General features: G+C 36.9%; 1 protein-coding gene across 1 annotated transcript in view; it reads right to left on the reverse strand.

The window, feature by feature from the left end:
* Nucleotides 1-20,034, reverse strand: part of LOC124178083 (26S proteasome non-ATPase regulatory subunit 1) — a 65,292-nt gene extending 45,258 nt beyond the window's left edge. Inside the window, exons 1-10 of the mRNA XM_046561224.1 lie at nucleotides 19,892-20,034; nucleotides 19,556-19,673; nucleotides 19,262-19,431; nucleotides 18,201-18,409; nucleotides 17,659-18,117; nucleotides 17,184-17,410; nucleotides 16,605-16,857; nucleotides 15,954-16,142; nucleotides 11,010-11,225; nucleotides 10,039-10,103 (exon numbers count right to left, since the gene is read on the reverse strand). Of these exons, the coding sequence (XP_046417180.1) occupies nucleotides 10,039-10,103; nucleotides 11,010-11,225; nucleotides 15,954-16,142; nucleotides 16,605-16,857; nucleotides 17,184-17,410; nucleotides 17,659-18,117; nucleotides 18,201-18,409; nucleotides 19,262-19,431; nucleotides 19,556-19,673; nucleotides 19,892-19,910 (1,925 nt within the window). The 5' untranslated portion in view covers nucleotides 19,911-20,034. The remainder of the gene's footprint in view (nucleotides 1-10,038; nucleotides 10,104-11,009; nucleotides 11,226-15,953; nucleotides 16,143-16,604; nucleotides 16,858-17,183; nucleotides 17,411-17,658; nucleotides 18,118-18,200; nucleotides 18,410-19,261; nucleotides 19,432-19,555; nucleotides 19,674-19,891) is intronic.
* Between the last annotated feature and the right edge of the window lie 124 nt (nucleotides 20,035-20,158).

Raw genomic sequence — 20,158 nt, forward strand, 5'->3', positions numbered from 1 at the left:
AAGTACAGTTCTAGATACGAAATGAAAATTAATTTTCCAACCGTTACCGGAAACTCTGGTGTCCGTTACTATTCTTTCTCGTTACGATCGCTGTTGCCTGATATTTTCTTGCAAAATGAAATGTGAAATTGTCGATTGAATGTGTAAGAAGAGAAAAAAAAAAAAAAAAAAAACATTAAAAAAATATATACATATTTTTACAATTTACAAACTCTGGCGCGCTAGTTTCGTGTGATTGAATTGAAGGAAATTTTTCTTTATCGTTGGTGTGAGATTTCGATTCTTGTCGGGAAAAGGGACAACGCTAAAGAAAACAATAATATGGAGAGAGAAAAAAAAGAAGAGAACCAAAGAAGAAATCAAATTTCGCCAGTACGATGAAAAATATCCCAGTCAGATGGTCGAATATGCGGACAGGAGGGGGGGGGAGGAACTTTCGTAGTTGTCGATCAAGTGAGGAAACGAAAAAGAAAATTAGAAAAAAAAAATAAAAAAAAAAAAGAGAGAGAAGAAAATAGAAATCTGTGGACAAATATAATAAGCTCGTAAAAGTTTTACGATATCAACGGAATGTTATTGCAAGTACGATATATAAGCCGTATATGATAGATATCGAAAATGAATGGGACAATAAAAAAAAAAAAAAAAAAAAAAAAACTCGCCGCTTTGTCGGACGTCACAGACGTAATATAAACTGAAACGAACGCGATGGCCGCCAAAGTTCCAAAGCGATAAGTGATAAAAGAATAAAATTACACGAAAGGAAATATATGAATAAAAAAGTAAAAAAAAAAAAAAAAAAAAAGAAACAAAAAAAAACAAACTTAAAAGAAAAGCGACAAGAGTTTTCCAAGCTTTTTCATCGGGCTCGAGAAGAATTCCGTAAGCCGATGGGATACAAACCGTATACAAAGGGTAACGCGTGACATATGAGTTCGTACGGGGATTCGGATGGTGCAGATCACGAGCGTGACACAAACACATAGATAAATATATATTTATACATGTATATAAAAATGTGTGTGTGTATGTATATACGATACGTATCGAGTTCGTTCTTTCGCAGATATCGCGCGGTATCTTCGATAACCGAAACCGATGATCAGCAACTTTTTATTTCCTCCGAGATGAGAAGGTCGGGGGCGAAACTTTTAACAAGTTTTACCCAAAATCCCCGCGTACGGTCTCTTGCAGAGGGTGAAGGAAAAAGTATGGAATTCCTTAAAAAAAAAAAAAAAAATCACGCGGTATTTTTAAGATGGCTTCTCGTGGTAAGAAAAATAAAATAAAAAGAAACTCTGTCCGTATAAAAATCGATTTTCTTTTCGATTCATGAGTAAAACGAAGAAAATGATTTGTTTCTGATCGAATTAAGCTTAGTTTTCTTCAAATATCAAGTGTTCGTTACTTTTAATAAATAAAGATCATTATTCGTAATCACACTTGTTGCGTTGTTTTATTGCGAAGGTAAAGAATAGGGTTAACTTCCTCTTTAAGCCACGGGAAAATATAAAAAAAAAAATAAAAAAAAAATGCATATCTCAAGAACGATTTTCGATATTCAATTAGTTCTGTCGCAAAAATAGTATTATATTTGACGGTAAACCTAAACGCCACGTCAATTAGGGATGAATACGTATTTATGCATTGTGCGAAGTTTAATTTTTTCTGTAAAAGGTGTAACTTCTAACCCGCGGTCTCACTTATATTACCTTTTTTTCCTGAATTATTCTAGTTACTGTAAAAAAAAAAAAAATGGGATTTTTCTCAGCGCGTCGTACGTGTACGAACAAATCCGTATACCTACCGATAAACCTTCTTCCGAAATTGAACGGATGTTAATTTCACGTATAACGGTGTTAAACGATGAGCGCAAAGGGCCCGTAACATTATCTGTCCGTAATCTATCCTTATCGAGGAAAACCCCCTGGCCGTTTTCCCAATCTACCTGGTATACCTAACTAGCCTAAATAGCCAAGGCCGCAAATTCCTCGGGCAAAGGCGTTCACAATGTTCTATCGATTCGCGTCATTAAACACCCCCTCGTTCCGGAGACTTGGATGAGAACGCGAGGAGAGGCAGACAGACGTGCTTGCTTGCAGCTTTCGCGCCCGTAGATAAGGCTTATCTCGTTAGATTTCTCGCCTTAGACGTCGAATCGATCCCTTCTCGAGCTAAGGCGGGAATAGATTTTACATGGAAGGTGACAAGGATTAAATCGCTATCGCGTGAATTTACCTCTTCATTTTATTTATTTTTACTTATTCATTTTATCAACTAATTTTCATTTTCTACCTGGAACTGTATTTTGTCGATTCTGGTAAAAAAAGAAAATAATCGAGGACCGAACGGTAACCGAAACTATAAATTTCTCTCGGTGTGTCGACCTTGCGATTCGATTCGAACTTTCCTATTTTACCGATAGTCTCGTAAAACAGGAAACGAATTTTTATGTCAAACAAATGCATATATCATTCGCGGCATAGTTTAAAAATAGAATATTTCAAGAACTCAAAAACGCATTCAAGGATAATTCTAGAACTTTTTAAGTACGAGCAAAAATTCAACGACATTTCATTCAAAAATGTGTTTCTTTATAAACATCAATCAACGGTATTAGAAACATTAACATGGTGGCTACTGAAAATAATCGAACAAAATTTAACTTTTAACCCCAAGTTTTAAACCTCCGTGTGGGTCGTAGGATCTTTTGTGTTACAGTCGATTTCTGAATATCAATTTTTTTTTTTACAATACTTTAAAACTTTCCGGTCCGCCAACTTTTGGGGCAATATGGACAACACTTCTAGAAGAAACTTAAAATTTGTTCAGATTTCTTGAAAACCTAAAACACTTTGAATAAGTGTAGGGGAAAAAAAAGTGGAAAAAGCAAATCTTCACAAGGAAGGTTAATTCCCCAAATCAAATTATAATTTCTCACCTAACAAAATCTGAATTAATTATACGTTTACGATCTATTCAACGGTCATTGGACAGAGCACATGAAAAAAAAAAATTGTTCTTCTGAATTCTGCGTTTCGCGAGAAAAAAAAAAAAAAAACTTTGTACGAAATCGTCGATTGATCGATTAATCGTAAAACCGACTGATCGAAAGCATCGATTAAACGATCGATCAACTATTTCGATCAAAGAACGATTAAATCAATTAAAATTAACCGATTATTCGCACCGGTACCGATTTTTGGAAATTTTTCTAACACCGTGACTTTTTCCCCCGAGTTCAAGCAAGACGAAGGCTAGAAGAAAACGTGACCGGTGGCGCAGCAATAAGTATAAACTAGAACCAGCTGAGTGGAGAAGAATAAAAAGAAGCTCAGGCTGTTCGTCCTTGACGAATATCCGTTGGGGATCAGCGATGAAACAAGGGTGAAAAATGGGGTGATATTTGTCGGTAGAAACGCGAAGGTGAATGAGGGAAAGGGAATCGCGGTTTAGTAAGAGAAAATTGGTGAAATTCTACCGCAAACGATCGTCAGCGACCGTGTAGCGAAATCTTGGACGTGGAAGGAAGGATGGAAGGATGGAAGTTGGTTCCGGAACGCAAGAATATAAACGTGCAGAGCTGAGTGGGCGACATTCGTCGTCACGTATCCCGAGAGTTGAACTCAATTTCCTTAATGTCCCGAGTATCAACCTCCCCCATTCATCCCTCCGTCTTAACGTGCAAGATCCACGACCATTCCGCGACATCCTGAGGGAGTCCCGTCGGTCTCAAGAACCTCACGTTACGTAAGTTTCGCGCACCGCGGGTCAAAACCGTTTTTCCTTGCTTCGCATCTCGCATTATTTTTACACCGTCGAAATTCTCTCTGCCTCTCTTTGTTTCTGAATAACCACGGTGCTCTAATTTGATAAAATATTTATATCCGAGTAGGGTAGGAAGGGGTTGCGAATTTACGGCTGCCAATTAAGATTAGGCAACATCGTGTGGAGAAATGAAAATTGCTACGCGCAACTGACCCGAACATTAGTTCATGTTTCTTATTTGAGGAGAAGAAGAAGAAAAATTCTAACTGTTGGACAGGATCGTGTTCACTCAACGTGAATTATTGAAATACCGAAAATGTGAGAGAAATTAGAAAAGCGCCGTTAAGACTACCGTATAGTTAATTCTAACACTAACTGATACTGAACGTCTAATTTGACCTGCACAAAATTTTACTACGTAGTATTCCACATGACTCAATTTCGCGCAATTTTGGCGTCACCATTTTTTACACTGTAACTCAAAGTTATTCTTAATCGGCTGACGTGGTGAAATTCCTTGTAAAAGTTTGTAAACGCAGATTCGAAGAAAGTCATGGAAAGAAAATATACTGTTTCAGTATGGCAAATATACTGAAACTATACACACATGTATAATTCCTATTTCATCGACGTTATGTTGTCGTCGAAAAAAGAAACGAGTTTTGAAGACAGGTGTCGCAAACTCGCGTTACAATTTCAGACGTTACGACGGTTAAGTTAAACAAGATCGGAGACGGTAGGTAGATGAGATTATAAGATACAGCCCAATACCGTAGTGGGATTACAGGACTCCTAAAGAGCAAACTAACCTGACCCTGCAACCCTGCAGCGTGCGACGAAACCTCGGCAACCTAACTCGAGCCGACCTAATCTGGAGAGAGACGAGTGGCAAGATCTAGTTGCTACGGCGGTTTTAATCAGTGCTTTAATTGAGGGATAAATGTAAATTAATTCAGTAGGGCGACCGGATAGCCATACTCCTCCTCCTCCTCCTACCATCCTATCGCAGTACTCGAGATGACTTTCCGAGTATCCTCAGTCGTGACCGGACTCAACTTGCTCCGTCATTTTACGATTGTCAAAAAGACGCAGACGCCACCATTTATCCGTTTACATATCTCATGCCGGACATTTCGTGGCTCAAATTCTGACCCGCGTCGCCTTATCGTTCTCCTCCCGTCTCGTTCCTTTTTCCACTATTTATCTTTTCTCCGTCCCACCTCCCCCCCCCCCTTTTTTTCGTTTCTTTCTTTCGTTCTTTTTCATTTTTCTTTTTTTTGTTTTTCGTTTCTTTACATCCCGTTCGGAAGAGGAAGCACGTTTCGGAATAAATTGTAGCGTGTGCCTGAAGTGGGAGAAAAAAAAAAAAGAAAAGAAAAACGTAACACTTGACGTTCGAAACGACGCGTGACTGAAATATTTCAGATCGATGACAATTCTTTCGAATTTTTTTTTTTTTTTTTGGTTTCTCGATTCATATCGTTACGGTTATTTTTATTTATTTATTTTTTTTTTTTACCATTCTTCTACACCGTTCGAATATATCCTCGCCGAGTAAACGTGTAGGTAGGTTACGACAAGAGAATCGGTGAACAAGGCACACCACGTTGGTCAGAGTAAACATAAAAGTAACGTCGTCGTCGTCGTCGGTCGCGTAACGATCGAACGATTTAATAAGCGAGATCGTAAACGAGGGTGACAGAGACGAATATGGGGCAGGTATTTATCCGTCGATGTAATTAATGGCAATTAACCGACGAGTATACTTTTGATAGGTAATATACATACGAGTATACAATGAAAAAAATCAGACGTCGCTAAAACGTCACTCGTGATTATATATATGTATTCGTTGAAAGACAAATTTCCTGACGGCAAAACATGCCCCTTCGTACAAGTAATACAAGCGTTGTCGACTTTCGCCCCCCCCCCCCCCCCCCCCCTCCCCTCAAAAAACCAAAAAACATTCGACAAATCGAACAACGCAAATTACGTGCCTGTGCGAAGTTTTTTTCGATTCAAATTTACGGCGTACGCGTTTGGAAAAGAAAAAATGTCCCAGCGGGTGCACTAAAATTTTTTGATCGATTTAACCATTTTTTTTTTTCAAATGTATTACCAAGCGAACGAGAAGTACAAAGTACAAATTAAACATAGACATGACAATTTATGTGTTTTAAATGTGTTTTAAAGTGTAACAAATGATTTAAACATAAAGCGGACCTGCTGTTGAACGTAATGTTAAGTGTAAATTTTTTCAACAGTGTGTATATCATAACTGGATGTTATTATTAGTGTTGTTGTTGTTGTTGTTGTTGTTGTTGTTATAATCGTCATTATTATTATATGATAACGATTACGCTGCACGAAAGCCGTCTATTATAATAATAATCATCGGTTAAGCACACCTGTGCAAATATATGTGGCGTAATGACGTAATTTATACAGTCGGTATAATGCTGGCATGTACGGCATGGGGATGCAGGAATCCCTTATACCTTTGGGGTGGTTGGGGATCGAGGGAAACGATTATGTTAATTTAATTGCAAACGCACACAGTAAAACACGCGTGTTTACTCGGGCACATTTGGGTAAGTCCGAATTCTACGCTATACGCATGTAACACGTGGTGAATGGGCTCAATTTTGCGGCATTGCAGGGAAATACGGCCGATGTAACATTGAGGGCAGAAATTCTTATGTAAAAATGAATCAACGTTTTACTAGACGTACTTTATATATTTTGGGGTGAGACGAAAAAACTAACCTATCGAATCTGTGGTCTTAAAAAGACCGTATTTACTGAGAAAAAAATTCTCCCGTTTGGAAAAATATTTGGCTCAATTTTAAAAGGTGTCGCTGGCCGTTTTAAATTTCCCATTTCAATGACGCGCGGAACATTTTTTTTTTTCATTAAAAATGCTGTAACTTTTGAACCGTTTGAAATAAAAAAATTTTCAAGGCATATTCTTGTATGGCATTAAATTCTCTAAAAAAAGACTCTGGAGTTGATTTTCTAGACTCAAAAATTCGCATACTTACGGGCCGTGAAGGTCGAAGAAAAACAGAAATATGCAGTTTTAGGGCTCTACGATTGAAAATATCCATACTAAATGAAAAAACTTTGACTACAATGAAACAAGGTGTGTGAAAGATGTTGTTTGTAAACTAGATTCGTCAAAGGAGTAGAGTTTTAACTCATTTATTTATTTTTTATTGCACTCTGAAACATTAATATTCTTTTTAATCGTTGATAAAACTTTGTTTGTTACAATTAGGATATTGCTGGCGATGTAATTGCACTAATTGCAAAATAAATTGTTTTCGTTCTTCATTTTTCGTTAAAGTTCGATTATAATTTAGTATTAACGCTATACCGCATATTTCCGCTTTTCTTCGACTTTCACCGCCCGTAATTATACGAATTTGGAGTCTAAGAAATCAACTCCAGGGACTTTTTTTAGAGAATTTCACGCCTTACAAGAATATGCCTTGAAAATTTTTTTACCTCAAACGGTTCAAAAGTTACAACATTTATAATGAAAAAAAATTATATGTATGTTATTTAAATGGAAAATTTAAAACGGCCAGTGACACCTTTTAAAATTGAGCTAAAAATTTTACCAAACGGAATAATATTTTTCTCAGTAAATAGGTCCTTTTAATTAAGACCATAGATTCCATAGGTTAGTTTTTTTGGCTCACTCTGATATATATGTATGGGGAATTCCATGCGAACTCAACCAACGTTTGAACCTCACCATTTTTGGTTTTCTTCAAAATTTTTTTTTATTCAATAATTGAATAATCGATCAAGTTTCACATGTCGTTTACAAGTCTCGTCTACATATAAGAAGGGCTCTTTCCTAAATTTCTTTTTCTTTCACCCACATATATATATATATATATAAATATACAAAATATATATATATATGTATGTATTATGCATCCCTTTTCTTTCTCCTTGTTACACTTTTCCCCGGGAGTTTGTACAGCCGGTCGGCGATATCGATGTACGTGTAAAAGAAAGAGAAGAAAGAGAGGAAAGAAAAGTAATAAAAAAAAAAAAAAAAAAAGAAAGGGAGGGGGGGGGAGGGAGGAAGTCGGGGTGAAAGGATGGAAAAAATCGGCAAAGTTATCGCAAGCGACGGCCGAAGGGATGAAAGGAAAAAGCTAAGAGACAGAGGAACCTGCAAGCCGCGTTTGGCAGAGGCCGAAGAATGAGACAAGATTTGTTGACGCTTTTCAGGTATAAATAATTCTCGGCTATATGTGTATACATAAATATATACATACGTATGTAGCGCGCAGAGATTTCTTTGTCAACTTGGACGGACGTTCCCTTCTCTCATCTCCGTAGACCTTCTTTTTCCTGGATATTTCTTTAATACGATTCGCCAGAGATTCGTGGATACAACAATAACAGTCTCGAAAATACGGCCTAAGGTTTTTTTTTTTTTTTTATATTATAATTTTGAAAACAGCGAGCCTCGAATTGCCCGAAAAAATTTGTACTAGCGCAATCGACGAAAAAAAATTGAATACACGTTAACTTCCTAAATATTTAACAATACAGTTCATTCTTTCATATTTACATTAATTATATTCGGGCGATTATCTGTAGATAAAAATTTATCAATAATTACTTTTTTTTCGCATAAAAAAAAAGTCACGTTTCGATATTTACAAAAAACCAGAATTTTCTTTTACATTTGAAATTTTTTTTTCACAACGGTCGATGCAATTTTTGTCTGAGGTGATGGTGGAAGAGAAATAAAATAAAAAAAGAAACGAACAAGAAAAAATAAAGTATGAAAAAAGAATCGCGCAGCATCTTTTCGTCGATTCGTAAATGATAAGAAATGTTCAGAAACTAGCCTCATTCACGGGAAAAAAAAAATCAAAAAAAACGTTTCGGACACATCCCAATGTATAATATTTAATAAAAGAAAATCTGATAGATAATTATTATACTTCGAGTCTAACGATAAAAAAGACGATTAAATAATAATAGCAGTATAAAAACAAACCGACGACGAGATAGAGAAGTTATGTGTGTAATGCTTTATTTTTTTTTTTTATTCTTTCTTTTTGTTCCATTCAAGAAACGTGGGTACTTCGTTTTCTTCGAACCATTAGATCCATTTTTCGTTTCCACCTCCGTAATACTGCCCTCAATATCTCTATAGGCATATAATAATAACTAACGCGGCGAGAGTTTTTCTCGGCAGCCCTCTCAAGATACCAGAGGTTTCAAATTGAACTCAGATTTCCGGCTCTACGACTTTCTGGTTTCAAACGCTTTCCCGTGCAGAAATTTCTGCATCATTTAAACCGATCAATATACGCAACACGTGTATATATATATATATATATTATATGTATAAATATATATATATCCATTATACAGGTACATTTACTTTTCACTTTAAACGATTATATATATATAATATATTGCGAAATCGTTTAAAGTGAAAAGTAAATGTACCTGTATAATGGCTGAAATTTCGCGTCGACTCCGATGAGATAAATATAAGAACGCGATAAAGAAAAACGACGATTTATCGTTCGCAAAATATCCCATTCAACGCAGGAATCAAAATCGAATATTTTCTTTCAGCCTCGTAATGAAAATCAAAGGATACAAATGTTAAGAAATGATTTTTATTTATTTTCTTTTTTATTTCCTCAACGGCGCAGGAATTTACAAAATCGACGAAACGTAAGAATATTTGAATATCAAGCAAAAAATTAGATTCGTCGTTCAATTAATTTAAACATGAAAATTTATCGACGTGAAAATTCGATGGTGGGGGTAGCAGTGAGTAAGCAGCGAGCTTTTGTGGAGTGAATATAGGATGTAGTAATTGATAGATACCGATTAATTAAGCAGCCGCGAGTAATTTCATTACCCAGCCACCTTGTGTCGATGTTCGAATATTGGCAGAAGCGTATCTATGCAAATATACCCATACACACGTACGATTCGGGGCTTGCAATTATTACGCGAAACAAAAGCAGCCTGTTAATACTCGGGAACAGCATCGGCCGTTTTATATGGATAATTGATATCAGCCACGTTTAGTTGGAAATAAATGTATTCCTGATGCGGTCAGATAATTCTTTCTTCGTTTTTACGTTGGAAAGAATCAACGCGATTAGGGTTACAAGTGATGCCAAATAATGAGGGTCACATTTAGCACCACAGAAATATTAGTAGAAGATAATGAATAATCGTTTGTTTAAATTTTGTGAAACAAGCTCGACTCACCGGAACAGCAGAAATCCCAAACCAGTGACAGCGGCTCGCCTTACATCGTCGTTGACGTCGGAAACCTGACAAATAGAAACAAAAAACCGATAAGTTTGAAAGTTGAAATCGACTCCGATGACCATTACGTAAGTTTAAATGTTATATATTGGATCGCGAAATTGTCGAAATTAATTACTTCGCGAACAAAAAACGTGACATCGTTCTCTTTCTCGTGCAAAGTTGTAGATTCGTTAGAACAAAATGGCGGCGAAGGTGAAATTGTAAAAAAGCTCCAATTTCCAGAATTATCAACGAATCATCGCGCAATTTGGTACTCCATTTCTTGCCACTGGTTCGCGTATGCCTGATTTTTTTCAGAATTCTAGATCACGAGGGTTCAAAATGCGGAGTGATTTATCAATCGAATTGGAGAAACCGGATGACGGAACTTTCGAAATCTTTTTCTTCGCCTTTCTTCTTTCGAACGCCTCCATCGTCGAAAGTAATTACTTCGCGAAGAAAAGAAGTGACATCATTTTCTTTCAGCTGTCGAGAATCTTCTCTTCGTGCAAAGTTACATGTGGATTCGTTCAAACAAAATGGCGGCGAATCAGAAATTTCAAAAAGCTGTAATTCCCAAGATTATCAACGGATCATCACGTAGTTTGGTGCTTTATTTTTTGCCATCGGTTCGCATCTGCTCGATTTTTTTCAGAATTTTAGACCACCGGGGTTCGGAATGCGGAGCCATTTATCAAACGAATTGGCGAAACCGGATGATGAAACTCTCGAGATCTTTTTTCTTTCACCTTTCTTCTTCCAAGCACCAACAATAACGGCCCAAAGCGTTGCGAGGCGTAAAAGTATGAAGGAGTATTACAGCTGCTATACCGAGATGTGCGCGATATAGTTGACGAGAAATAATTTTTTCCCCTCTTCCTTTATTCCCCCTTGTTCGCGGAGTAGTAAAACTTTCGAACTGCACTCACCGCGACGTGTAAAAGCTTCCGTATTGCCTGGTTGTTTCCTGTTCCGCAGTAGGCCATCGCAAGGGTGTACATACCGCTTCTTCGGAGGATTGGATCCTTATCGGCCGTCGACGATGCGATGAGCGGATCGGCTTCCTCCAGTCTACCGTACATCGTGAATGCGATACCGACGGCAAGACCACGCAGTATTTTCTCATGCTGCGTCTCGTGCGCGTACTGCAAAGAAAAAAACAAGACAACTTAATTTAAGCTCAATTGACAATTAAACTAGAGATAAAAATAAAATGAAAAATAATTTTTTTTGTTATCACCTGAATAGTTAACTCATCATATTACACATCCATATTTTTATCACTTTACCGATAATTGCTAAAATTAAGAACACATGTTTCTCTTGAAGAAAAAAAAAACAAACAAAAACAAAAATACTATAAATCTAATTTTACACAATTTTGCTAAATATCATTCAAAATAGCAAACGGATCTTAATAATTTACTATATTAAGATATTTAATTCGATTAAATTCGAGAATTCGTTTCGTAAATGTATATCAGAGCCAAGGGAGCAGTTTCCGTATCGAATAGGTAATCGTATAAAGTGACGACAGTGGCCCCCAAGGATCGACCGAGTCTCACCTCAAGTGCTATAACTACGCAATAATAAAATTGGAATGTTTTATCTAACGAGACACGAGGTTAGCCCTAGAGCAAAGCGGTTATACGTAAGTGATAGCAGAGAGCGAGAAATGCAAAAAAAACCGTTGTCGATGCGAAAAGAAAAAACAATGAATAAAAAATAGGCAAAGAATTAACTGAAAAAATCTGTGACTAATGACGATAGAGTTGTGTTCAGATTTTAAAGCGATATATCCTAGGTATATTTGTATTTATTTCAACACAAAAATTTAATACCATCGTTTATGTGTCCAATTTTTATCAATTACAGATCATTACAGTTTGTTTGTTAATGAATTTTCCACAAAACAGATGATTGCGATACTTCATTTGACGAAAAAATAACCATACGCTTTATTGACGATGGTATTAAAGTGATGAAGAAATTAATTTCAAGCAATTCGTAGACGATCCATTGGAAAACGAAATCCCAAACGATGATCCACAAAAATGCCTAAACCTGAACTTTATAACTCGTTCCTTCTACGTAAAAAGGAAAGATTTAAGAAAATTAACATTCTATTCAACCAGCTTCGATATACTTCGATATCTATTTAAAATTCTGATGCTACGACTTTTAATTTTTATCAACATTTTCGCTGGACTCTTGTTATTCGTACGTCTCACATTTCCTCAATTCTCGTTTCGAAGGCAAAACGGGAAAGTCAGAATGACAATCAAGTCTCCGGGGTAAATTCAACCCCTCTCTAAACGTTTAGGCCTGCCTCGCCTGGGTTTATCCCAACTAACTGAGGTCACAAGCGAGAGTTTCAAACGGCGGGTCATACCAATTAAGCCTGCACACGCTGTTTCTGAAATTCAATCTATCCCTACACATTGTTGATTATTTCTGCTTTTACACGGAAGTTATTGTTGTTATTATTATTTTTCTTTGGAAGAAAGTAAATTGAACAGAAACGAATCCACGAAAATTTTTTCAAACGATACGATTTTTGTAGAGCAAAAAAAAAAGGGGGGGGGGGGGAACACCTACATTATCATATTTCTATAAAGTTATTTGGTGAACTTCTTTTCAATCGTTTGAAATTATGCATCAGTTTCTAACTAACTAACTAATAACAGATTCTAAGTGAAGTATCGATATCTAAACTTCCGTTGACAATTCCCGTATTTTTTATTTTCATGTCTCGTTCCAAGATTAATGAAAAGTATCGATTTTTGGGTAAACCAATCTCCTCGAAACCCGAAATCAAACAGTATAAAGGCTTGGGGTTAAATCTAATAGATCGAAAGTAACAAGTTACAAGACCCGATTATCGATCGTCGATTTCTAGTCCGTCGGCTTATACTCGATAAAATACGGCGAGCTTTCGGTAACTTTTTGCTTTTGGGGCGGAGCTTTCGGTGCGTCGCAAAATAGGTGTACAATTTAGCTACTCGCGTAGGCGAAAAGTTTTCGAACATGTAGACGCTCTATTATTTACGTATAAAGTAGAAACGCGGATTCTCCTCTTCCCTTACTGGTTGCCTCTCTGATATCGAAAATCGATAAAGTAATGAATCGATGAATTTGCCGACCCTCTAGTTTAGCAGACACGGACTTTTCGACGAGGACGATGCACGTCCTGCTGCCTACGCTTGATCTAACTATAGACGTAAAACCCTGTTGGACGCTGGCCAGAATTCTCTCAATTTTCCTCTCGGTGCACGTTTTCCTTTTGTTTTTTGTTTTTTTTTTTTTTTTTTGTTTTTGCACTACGCTGCATGCATCAGAGGATTTTTCATTTTCCGCATTTTTTCGATTCAATTAGGAACATTTGATCAATGTATCGCTAAACGAGAATGAAGTTCGTTCGGAACGTCGGTGCATCAAAACAATGTGATATATTAACGATAAAAAAAAGGGGGGGATACTAACTTCGACGAAGTCAAAACTGTTTCTACAATGTTGGCGGAATAAAAAAAAAAAAAAAAAGAAAACTTGCCGTACGTATTTTATTGATCAGTTCGACGACCGAGAAAGAGCCGCAAAAAAAAAGGAAAAGAAAAAGAAAAACAAAAAAACAAGAATCAATTTCTTCCTATTTCTATGTTTTTTTCCGCAGAATAATAATAACAATAATGATGATGGTAAAAATGGCAAATAGCAGATGGGACGAAAAGGAGAAGCCAATGGATCGTTTGAAAACGGTCCATTTGTCAGAGATATATATTCGCGACATATGCCACGGTTACAGGGCGGATCGTACCCTTTGCGAATATCTGACACCGACCGGGAAATTCGCCTGGTTGATATGACAAGAATAAATTACGCCCGCGTGAAAAAGGCCCTACCTCATAAATACCTTATACGCTATATATTCTTCATATTTTATACCACCCTATCCTCTTCGTTTATATCGTCATCATTTTCATCGTTACGCATGTATTCTCCAGAGACGGCAATGAAATACAATATTATACAAACAACGCAACTTTATTGAATTGTAATGTTTGTGAGGAGATTGTTTTCTTTCCTTTTTTTTTTTTCTAATCATTGAATGATCCAATTTTGTGTTATATAATACAAAAAAAAAGACGTAGCAGTAAAAATTATTTTTTGAAACACACGAGGTACTGGACGGGGGGATTTATTCAGAGTTACTGAAACGGTCGGAAAGCAAAGACCAGAGTAAACTTATATATTCGGAATCTTTAACGTTTTTGGTACTTTCTTATGTGTACGTATATATTAATTGTAAACTTTCTCTGTGCCGAAGGTCAATAATGGGAGGGGGGGGTCAACATTTATTCTCGTTCTGGCCCTGACGAGGGACCTCCTCGGAAAAGTAAAATATTGTTTATTGATTGAGATAAAGAAAGGAATTTAGTTATAGATAAATATTGTTCTATAAATTGAATACGAGCAAACTTACATTGGATACGCGAAAAACCGCGGTGAAATTTTTCAAAAAGAATGGAAAACAAAAGAAAAAAAGAAAAATTCGAGTTACCAATTCATAGCAAATCGGTGGTATCCATCAATCAATCAAAGCCAAATAGCGGCCAAGTCATCCATCATTTAGTGAATGACAAGATTATTGTTAACACTCACATCCAATGTAATCAATAATTTGCTAAATTTAAAAGCTTACCAACAATGAAGGAGAGCTAAGTTTTATCAGATTCTTTTGGCGGCATTATTTAGCCAACAATTAAAGAATTATTAAACAATAATGACGCAAACAATCGAATGTCGTAACTACCTGATGGAAGAAAGCGAAAGATGAAAGTGGATCACTAATCGATCATCATGGCGGATTCAGTGTCTGATTTGAGATTGACAGTATTTTTGTCACAAACGATGTTGCACATTTCCAAGACTAATGTTTTCTTTATATTTCTTTTCGCGGCGTTGTATTATTAATATTAAAATTATGATCAACATCTAATCTATGTTCTGAGAAGGATCAGAACGTAAAAAAATTTCGACTTCCCTCCTTTATTGACCTTCGAAACCGAGAAAGTCTACACATAATTAAAGATAAGGTCAAGAAATTCTTCAACATATTTGTATTATAACTATATAAAACCTTTTCTACCTTCACGATGCAGAAACGAGACGTGGAAAAAAACGAACGGGAAAACGGTTATTCTTTGTATCACGACTTTACGGGATGTTAAACCCAATGGGGATGCCATTATGGATAAGGATAGAAAGAACGGAAAGAACGGAAAGAATGGAGGTAAAAAGAGGGGACAGAATAGAGACTCCCTTGAGAATCGAGCACTTCGGCTGTTCGCCGTTATTCGCGAATCCAATTATTAAACCTGCACCGTGATTTCTGAAAACACCGAAAACATCTCATGAAAATGAACTCAAAGTTTTTGTTAATGTCAAACTCGATCTGTTTGTTCCTAAACACAAGGAGCATAATAAAAAAAAAATCGAATAAATTGATTAGGAGTTCGGTGGATTGATCATTACTCGAGATGAGCAAAATTTTGGGCAAACGTCAAAACGGAAGGAAACAGAATTTAGCTTCGTATTGACATTACGAAAGAAGATTACGCGTAAAAGTTTCTACCTCGTATACCTCGAATACCTCGTATATGTTTCATTATGGACAATCTTAGAAATGAATCGAGTTATGAATCTATAGATCAAACGGGGGGCTAGGTACGGCTGTCTAAAGATGTCCAAAAAATTTAACGTATTTGTTGAATGTTCTCTGAAGCATTTCACAAAGATTAAAATTCGTTCTAATCAATCCTGATTTAATTTTACCCTCGGTTCCAATAGTATAAAGTTATTGCTCGAACACTCACCACCACCATGTCGTGGATAGCCTGAGTAGACTTTGAGCCAAGCATAACCATCCCCATGGCGATACCAGCAGCTTCGCCAGTCACAGCGTCGTCTTGATACAGATTGAACTTAAGCTGTTCGTAGACGTCTTGTCTGTGGGAACCCATCGCCGCAAGTCCAAGTCCAAGGCAGCCGCCGTGACGCACCATCTTTGCAATAAAATACAATTCGTTAGATTCACAGAACTCTCTTTTTTTGCACTTGTACATTAGAGTGGTGATTATTCTTGAAAAAGAATTATGTAACTGGTATTATACGTGTAAATGTGTGAATAGAATCAATTAGAACTGATTCTCAGCCTTCGTCTTGGTAAAAAGAATGTACCTATTGGTAATAGAATATAATGTGAGAACACAAATAACCCATATTTCTAAACTAAAAACGTCGATTCATTTAAAATTCAGGTAAAAAGCTCGAAAATATAAATAAACATTGCAATAAATTAGCATTTATTCATATAAGCCTGGTTTTCAAATCAAAACGAACATTTTTATCGCGGTCATTGCTGTATTTTTTGTCAGTTTTATATGCTGAAATCTTTACAAATTCAGCTAAGAAATTTAAAACCCTATGATAATATGACTAGTTAGTCATTTGAACAAAAATCTTACTTCATTTTGTGCATCCTTCAGCTGGCCGAGGAGATAATCAGTGATGGTTGCTCCATGGTTGGCATGAATTAATCCCAACGCGTAGAGTCCACCTCCTTCCGAGTATCCGGCACCGGCGCCAGTCTCACGTGGTAAATAAGACTGCATCAAAGCCAGAGCTTCCTGTTCATGGCCTCTGTGTATAACACCCAATGACGCCGTGGCTGTTAACTTGGCCCAATTTGTGGCGCGAGCCAACCACTCCAAGTTGTCACTGAAAACGAGTAAGCAAGTCAGAAACTTCAGGTGAGTGTTGCAACCAAAGGTGTGAGGTTGAAGTTAGTATCGTTAACGTGAAAATTCAACTCTGGGAAAACTTTTAACCTCACAATTTTAAAATTGCGTAATTTTGCGTCAACCATTGTAAATGAAGAAATACTTCTACTCAAAATTAACTTCTTCATAGGTACATTGAAATTGAAAATTAATGAGATTTTTCTTAAGGTTTTGCTAAGCTAACGTTACACACTTCAATCTTGTCCAGCGATTGATCACATCCATCCTATGTTATTCGTAGATTATTTATGGAAATTCACTTACCGAAGGAATTGATCGCTTGTCGTGCCGGAGTGCATGAAGGCATTCGCTATCACGGTCGCAGTGTGGCAAATCGAAACGCGTATAGCATCTTTCGTGTTCTTGAGAATCAGCATATCGGTATGATTGCTGCGAATTAAAAATTGTAGATGCAAATCTATCGACACCTCACCGCCCAAAATACTCGACAGCGCATCCACACGCTCCTGCTGCTCCCGCTCCTGGGCACTCTGCGTAATGTAAAAACAAATTTGTAGTGTTACCAACATTTGAATAGCAGATTTTAACCCATACTCGCTCAAAACTGGGTTTTAAAACAGCAGATGATTAACTACTTTGAAATTTGATGTACGACAGTAACTCGACTACTTTAACAATCAAATAATTAATCAAATTTTTTAAGATTTCTTGAAATCCTGAACATCTATTACACAACTTTACCGTCATAAATGTATAGCAAGACCTCGGTTGGACTTACCAAACTTTCTATGCTGCGCTGAGGAGTTTCATCAGCAGTAATCCCATTTGGTTCGGTCTCGGTAGCCGGAGAATCGGCCGGTATTTCGGCAGTAGCTTTAACGGCAGGTTTTATAATAGGTTTGACCATAAGCGCAGCAGGAATCGGGGCAGTTGCTCTTAACGCCTGAAGAACACGTCCAAGGAATTGCTGAGTCGCAGATTCATATAGATCGAAAGCGATCTGATAAGCCATCAACGAAAACTCCTGTGAACCTTTGCTCAATCTATCAAGAAGTTCGGCAACAGCTAGCGGATCGTCAAGAAAGATCAAACACTGACACATGTTGACGTAGTCGGGAGTTCCCAGGTTCCGATAGAGGCTCACGAGACACCTGAGCACCGTGTTGCGGAATCCCCGATTCTGAATGAGGCTCATAGCGACTTGAAAAGCGTAGGACAGCATGCCCGCAACGTCGTCCTAGAAATGTAAGAAAAGAAACTAATCTGGCGTTCAAACGCGGGCCTCAAAGATTTTCGTAACATTCTTTCATAAATACTTACAGATTGCATGATAGCAGCTTCAAAAATGTCCATCCTCCGAGTCTCCAGAGCAAGACCTAGCGCCTGGCGGTACTGACCGTCATCCAAACATCGCTGGAACATCCGATTCACGATTCCCTCCAAACGCGGATCAATGGCCTTGCTAGATACCGCAGACTTTCCTTCAACTTCCTGAATACGCTGCTGAGTGTAAAAGTCAATGCACTTGGCTGGAAAGAGAAAATTTGTTTTGATGTATTAATTTGATAAGACCTTTATTTAGTCCAGTCAATAGAGACGAAAATCACGTGAGATAAAAGGAAATCATAAATCGTGAAGCGATTTTTACAAACCTTCTTAGCAAATGTTTAGTATCAAAAAAAGGAAAACCATTTCCCTCTCTCTACTGCCCAAAGACACATAGCTATACTAACGTCACGGCATATATTGGTTACATTTCATTAAAAACATATTCTCAAATATCATTCTGGATATTTGCATCTGTTGAGAAAAACGATAACATAGATTCCACTTATTTTAAGCAAAAAACTGTTGATTACTGGACAAAAATTGATGATTTTTACTGCAGAAAATTTAACCAAATCGTATTTACAAAGATTTGACTTTCATGTACAACCTTCAGAAAACGCGACTCAAAAAGATAATTTTATCTAACAGTTATAGATGTTGAAAAACAGGTAAATTTCAAATTCTCGTACCATGATTAATAAATTAATAATGGAATAAATTATAGATACATGAGTTTTGATTTGTAGGAATTTGCGTCCTATATCTTTTTGTGTAAAAAAAACAGTTTTTTCAATTGGCGTCGTCAGTTATCAAAAAAAAAAAAATGATAAGTTCAATTATAGGAGTCACAGGTCAAAGACCTTGATTTAAAATTAATCTGAATAAGCAAATTTTTGGATGGACTTTTCGCATCTGTAATTCAAGTCCATAAAACGATAGTTTTCAATACAATTTTATGACTAGCATTAATTGTTGAAGTGAAATTCTCTATTGGCTAAACTAATTGATGCAGAACAAACCAGTAGCAGCAATTTGGACTAGTTTCAACTCACCGATCGTTGTGTCGACATACTCATTGCGAGCGTTAACATCGAATAGCTCGCCAGCGCCAAGAGCATAAGTCAGAGAATCCTCGAAACTTCCAAGGTGGTAGTAAACCTTGCTGGCTACGAGCGCTGCCAGCTCATGCTGATTAAATCCCTTGTCTTCGTGCAATATTTCGCTGTAGATAAGTTAAACGACGCCTCATAATTATTATTATAGCAATTTTGCTTCTTAATCTTTAAAGACGACTCAAGTAACACACATACAGATTTTTAAAAATAAATAAGTACTGTGACACGTACATTTTTTCAATCGCCTCGGATATCTCTGGCCAAAATTCGTCCACAATGAGATCTAGTTTTTTCAGAGCGAACACTTTCAGCTCAGGCATCGGCTCTTCCAGTAGGGAAATTATTCCCGCTGTAAAATAAATATGAACAATGAAAATCGAGTGTTGTCAACATATTTTTATCCATATATTATAGGTTAGGTGTGACAAGGCTTGCAAATCATGTCATGACTGAAAACAGTGACTTGCACACGAGCGTAGCCGGCTTTCGAAAAACTTCAATGTCCTGTATTTTTGTCGACAGTTGAAAATTTTCGTTGCCGGAATGAGGGAAAACCGTTTTATTCACCTGCTGACGTGATGTTCATGTTGTTTTAGGCGAATCTTACGATTTAACGCAATTGTTCAGGAGACGAAAAACGTACAACGACTTGACGCGGATCAAGTCTACTGAACTATGCCGCAAATCCGTAATCATCCGCTATGGTAACAAGCGAGTGTCGAGGTATCGTATTTCAAAATATCGAACAGCTCTGGAATATCCCGCAGTCTCAACATCAAAATCCACCTTTCCAAAAAGCAGCCAACCCGATATAAAACTCAATTTTTATGTATT

The sequence above is a fragment of the Neodiprion fabricii genome, chromosome 3 (genome assembly GCF_021155785.1).
Source record: "Neodiprion fabricii isolate iyNeoFabr1 chromosome 3, iyNeoFabr1.1, whole genome shotgun sequence".
NCBI classification, from domain to species: domain Eukaryota; kingdom Metazoa; phylum Arthropoda; class Insecta; order Hymenoptera; family Diprionidae; genus Neodiprion; species Neodiprion fabricii.